Consider the following 6,000-nt stretch of genomic DNA (forward strand, 5'->3'; position numbering starts at 1 on the left):
AGTGACAACCAGTTGGATGCAAAACAAAATCAGTCCACAAACAATAAAAACAAGCATCTCTCCACAAAATTTCCAGATTTGACACCTCACATCTACCTTGCCCAGTGCCTCTTAAACACACACAGCTGACCCTTGAACAACACAGGTCTGAACGGCACAGGTCCACTTATAGACTTTTTTCACTAAATACGTACTACAGTACTGCGTGATCCTAAGTTGGTTGAATCCGAGGATGTGGAGGGTCAACGGCATTAAGTCCCACGCAGGCCTCTGACTGCGGGGAAGGTCAGCACGCCTAACCCTAGCGTTGTTCCAGGGTCGACTGTACCTACTTCCCAGCAGTACACTCCACATGCAAGCACCATACAGCTTTAATAAAGCCTCTTTTAACACAATCCAACATACATATTCATGAAGCACTTTCTATGCATCTAGCACAAAACCAGCCAAAATATTTGTTTCAGAAAAACGACGCATAGGACTTATGTTTCAAATGTACTATATATGAGCTCACAATAGGGAGGAACTATACTGGTCAGTCCTTAATTTCTTTTAAAAAAAAAGTGATTGTCTATGTAGCCAAGGATTAGTAACACCTGCCAAGGCAAGAGGGTGCAGTGAGAATGCCGGTTCCAGGGCACTCTGAGTCACACTCACAATCTAACACCGTGCCACCCAGCAGCATCATGGGACATTTAAAGCACAATCTCAAGTTGCTGATGAGTCACTTGACCAGGAGGAGGGACTGGGCACCCGGCTCATCAGTAGAGGCAGCGGCATGCCAAAATAAAGAGGAGAAAATGCAGGGAGATAAGCCACCATCACTGCTCTAACCCACTTACATGCATTTCCTAAGAACTTCTAAACTTTTCCATCCATGTGAAATGTTTGAGGCGTGTGTACTTATTGCAATGAACTTCATATTTAATCAAGACCGTTCCATTTGATGTTGTATTTGTTTTACAGAAAACAACACAATAACATACTAAGCTCTATGTACTCTACGCCAATCCCCACCCCGCCCCCCAATTTGGGGTATGTGTATTATCAGGCCTATTTCAAGTTATGCTGACAATGTAGTTGATCACCAGTGACCTCACTGAAGATGCACACTGGTACAGTTTGCAAATGACAGCCTCCAAAACTTTCCAACTGGCGAGGGACTATATTTTTCAAAAAGTTATGACTGTGAGAATCAAAATGGGACCACACTGGACAAATGTGCACCGGACAAAGAGCTGGCACAGCCCACCAAAAATCGCTGGCCACCAAGGTTCCAGGCCACGGCCACACATAACTCTCACTCCCAGACTTCAATAAGCCTAACTTACGTGGATACTTCACTGAATTAGAAGAGAATACCTACCCATGACTTTATAATTTCATGATGGAGAAGGAAGATCACCGTTTGTCAACTGTAGCTTGAGATTTAGAAAACGGAACACAAACTTAACATCATGCACTGGTTTTAGAGGTAAATTTTAAAGTGGAGCTTGGAGTTGATAACCCACAAGGCTACATTATGCCCACATCTCCATCCACGTGTGAGCTTCCTACTCATTATTAGCAAGTATGGGTCTTGACCAGCACTAGGGTCCACTGAGTCGATGGCATTATAAAAAGCCACACTCTAGCTGGAGGCAGCATGGCCTTCAGGTCTGCTCTGCTTCTGTGTAGAGTGAGAGGCCGGACGACAAGGCACTATCGAGTCAGGCCATTCAGACAGCTGCTACTGCTACCTATCCTCCCCCATCCCTCGTAATCCCCTCCCCAGAAAACAGCTGACACATAGTTCCAGGCCTGTGGCCAAGAAGAGAAGAGAAAGGAAATAACGGCATTAGCAGCTACCATTTCTGCTGCACCTACTATGTGCCAGGCATTGCATTGGTGACTTACATAGGTGACCTTTTCATCTTTACAGTAACCTAGGGATGCAGTTGTTATCACTCCCACATTATGAATGAGGAAAACACTGATGGTATTTGAGCAATACACCAAAGGTTTGGGACCAACACTGACGTTTCCAACTCCCAGAAAAAGGGCCAGCTCTGCACACAAACCCTTTCCCAACTCCAACCTCTGACATCACCACCTCTGTTGCTCTGGACTATGAGCCACCGCTGCATTTCTGAAGAGTCACCTGCATCTTTCCCTTGGGCTTCATGAAGGTCTGAGATCCCATAACACACTCACCCCTCCTTTACCCTCTTTTTCCTTCTTTTCCTGAAGTTAAAGAAAGCTCAGACAGAAGAGCTATGAAAAAGGATGAGCTGTGGTACAACTTAGGAAAAAACTGATTTTTTATCCCACGACAGTCAGTCTCTGATGTTCTTATTTTTAGAAGACACAACCTGAAAACTTCCAATTCAAAGTGTAAAGATACTGTCATTCACGTTGAAATGGTTAGGCAAAAACAAAGAAAACCCACGCACAAGGAAAGCAAATTTGGCAAAATATTCATTGTTAACTACAAGTAGTAGGAATATACAAGTGTTCGCTGTATTATCCTTTCAACTTTTCTGTATACTTAACATTTTCATAATAAAAAATTAGGTTTTAATTGCTTCCCTAACTCGCTGGTTTCTAAATATACAACCAAAGCCTAAAACAGATATTTTCATTACACAGATCATCATTAACTTTTTATTTTCTAAAGTAAGGTCTTCTGCAAAGGCTCTAACTAAACCAAACTCAAATCTGCAATAACAACTTTCTTTGGCTCTAGGGGTGTTTTTCCCCTTGATGGAGAGAGAAGCCGACTGGCACTTAAACCAACAAAGGATTTTTTCCCCTAAACTGTTATTCACACAGGATAGAAGAACTTGTTTACTTTAATTTTTTGTGGGAACAGAGGACAGATGGGATTTAAAGCTTGCGGCACTGTTTATTAATAGCTGGGCTTTAATTCCCCTAGGCTGGCGTCTCAACCCCTCATCACCCAGCACTGGGCACCGTGACGCTTTCCATGTGATAGGTGCTCAAAAGATGCCTGTTGCTGACAATGGCGGTAAGTTGGAAGGAAAAAAACTGTGAATCATTCTTCCTCTGGCTGCCCAACCTCAGAGCTGGCAACTTTAGCTTCAATCAGACCAGGAGTATGACAAAGGCTAGGGTGGCTAGGGGACTAGGCTCCAAAAACGCACAGACACTTACCTCCCAGCGTTGACTCCTTTCATGTGGTCTGTGTAAATATAGATATCGGGTATAAACTTGTTGAGGATGCTCCTTGCAGAATCCACAATCCTGTTTGCCATCTGAGGTGATACGCGTACCGAATACCTGCAACCTGGAGTTAAGGGTGTCATTCTGCTTGGACTCCACAACAAAGTCAGTCATAAAGCTAGCGAATATTTGTGGAACTGTCATAACAAACTGGGACTTCTAATCCATTCTATTCTCCACCTGTATTTAATTACTTAACTTTGTAGTACCATAACTTAATTTTTACATTATTCTTTTTATTTATTATTATTGTATTATTATATAATTTTTTGTATTGTTATAAAAAGCCCTCGGTGAAAAACATCTAAACAATATAGACACTTGGAAAGTATAAAATAAAAGCTGTCAACCCTGCTCTAGACTGCCTACCCATCCCTCCTTCCCTAGAAATGGTTCACCTCAATTTTGGAACAAGTAAAGGCAAGTGCCCCCCTGTAGGGCATGAGCCAGGCTCCCTCTGAAGTATTCTCTGACCATCCCCACTGCTGTAACCACTGAGTCTTTCTCTTAGGAACCTAAGGCCAGAACAGACACCACACTGGGACTGACCTGGGCCCCTGTGTGACCCAATCCACCCCTTGGTAGGCTGACAGGAAAGGCAGAAAAACATTAGTGAAAAAGCATAGTGGGGCTGTTTATAAAGGTATAAACAGGTTTTTGTGTTTAACTTAAGAGCCTACTTTCAGTTATTTAAGTGTTGATGATTCTATTTATGGATGATACAGGCTCCTCACAACTGCTACCCTGTGGTCAGAATATTAGTAATTAGCACTTTTACAACAGGGCACCCTCAGAAAGGAAAGGAGAAAGATATTAGCAACTCAAATGAAAAGGTTGGTGCTTGAGAAAGTGGAAACTATTACCTAAAATTAGACTTTGTTACAGAGGCTGGCTCTCCCCAATTCCACCTACCAAATAAAAAGTAAGTATGTACTAAGCACTTCCGATGTTCACTGTACGGTCAAGGGGCAGCTGCGTATGTGGGACGAGGGGCTACCAAAAACAGAGAAGTAACAACATGTGATCTTCCCACTACTCTGATCCAAACCCCATGCAGCAAGTCTAACAAGAAAAACAAGGTGTGTAGTCTGCCCAGCCTCGCCCAACTGTTCGAAAATTCCTGTCAATAACGCATTTAATTTTCATTTGAGCTGCAGAAACAATATGCTCAGAGACTGAGCAAAGAATTTGACTGGCATCTGGCTCCCCTTTCTGACCCATCCTGAACATCCACAAAAGATCCAGCTTCCTCATGCTAAGGAGAATCTCCCAGTAACTCTGGGCCCTCCCAGATCTTGAGATTGGACCCCCTAGTCTGCTCGGTGTTCATCCCCAAACCGACACCACCACCCCCAGCTCCACCAACCAAAGCGTTCAAATCCTTCGGCCTGATCTGCCTGCCTTCATTCTTCAACCCAGAGTTCCCCCCTCTCCTGAAATCCTCCAGGCAGCACCAACTGTGGCCTGCACTTGAACTTACCACACGTCTCCCTTCGTATACACTCATGCTGTCCTTGCTCTTTGATGAGACCGCACACTCCATAAGGAAAGGGGCTCTACTTCTGTATCCCTCAAGTCTCTAATACACTACTTTTGTACTCAGAAATGCTCGATAAATATTTGACTTGACTCAAAGCACAAACCCGAAATGAGGAAAGAGCAAAGAGGGATTTTTCAATACACACACAGACCCAGTTACATCACCACCTCTTCTGTCCAGAATGTACTTTTGACCACAGGCAGCTTAGACAAACAGTCCCAGGTCTCATACCCTTTGGACCAGGAGGGTGCTATCCTTCTGAGGTCTGAAGCTGCCCACTCTGTGTGGGAAAATACAGATGTCGTTATCCTGACACAAAAGCCCACAGCATTCATGTCTTCCAAAGTTCTTTCAGGTACATGATCATCTTATTTTATGCTCATGGTAACCCTGAGGCAAGGGCCACATATTCCTGGTTCCAGGGCTCACACTTAGAACAGCTGGGTCACGGAACTAAGATTCAAAATTAAACAGATCCGAATTCCCAGAGACAACCTTCTTCCCCCACCCTTCCAAGGATGTGGAAACCAGGTGGCTAACAACAGGGCTAATGAGGGCCAGTGGAAGCATATACTAGAATTCAGGCAGTGGAGTAAAGAAGGAAAGGGACTTTAAAGCCAGCTGCATCCCAGAGTCATTATGGAGCTATCTGGCTTGGCGTGGAAGCCCTACCATGATTGGCTAAGGGTTCTAGAATCAGATTATCTGTGTTAAGTGTCAGCTCCAGCAAACTGCATCATTCTGGGACTAATGTGCTATTCTTGGTGCCTCTACCTCTTCATCAGTAAGAAAAGGATAATCATAATACTCTCCTCACAGGATCTGGAGGCTCAAATGAAGTAATGCACGTAAAGTGCTCAGCGGTGCCTGGTGTGTGGTCGGAGCCCAGTGGATGTCAACTATTGCTTTTCCTACTGGTAGTCCAAGATTCAAATCCCAAAGCAGGGGTTCTTTTCTCTCAGTAGTAAGAGACCTCTCTGAGAATCTAATGAAAGCTATGAACCCTCTCTCAAGAAACACGTGAACACATAATTTTGCAGACAATTTTGGGGGGTGGTGAATGTCCTGAAGGCCATTTATGAGTACCACGCTGAGAACTCATATCCAAGAAACACAAGCTCATGGCTACAGCCCACATGGAACTCCTGCCCTTCACCCTCCCTGGTGTTATAAGTCGGAGAAAGCTAAGGGGTGTGTGTGTGTGTGTGTGTGTGTGTGTGTGTGTGTGTGTGTGTGTG

The 6,000-nt window shown here is 44.1% G+C and overlaps 1 protein-coding gene across 1 annotated transcript in view; it reads right to left on the reverse strand.

Annotated features, from left to right (window-relative positions):
- Positions 1-6,000, reverse strand: part of RCL1 (RNA terminal phosphate cyclase like 1) — a 62,127-nt gene that overhangs the window by 22,090 nt on the left and 34,037 nt on the right. Inside the window, exon 6 of the mRNA XM_029201385.1 lies at positions 3,154-3,279. Within this exon, the coding sequence (XP_029057218.1) occupies positions 3,154-3,279 (126 nt within the window). The remainder of the gene's footprint in view (positions 1-3,153; positions 3,280-6,000) is intronic.

Source organism: Monodon monoceros, unplaced genomic scaffold (assembly GCF_005190385.1).
Source record: "Monodon monoceros isolate NGI ecotype Baffin Bay Population unplaced genomic scaffold, NGI_Narwhal_1 Super_Scaffold_5, whole genome shotgun sequence".
Classification (NCBI taxonomy): domain Eukaryota; kingdom Metazoa; phylum Chordata; class Mammalia; order Artiodactyla; family Monodontidae; genus Monodon; species Monodon monoceros.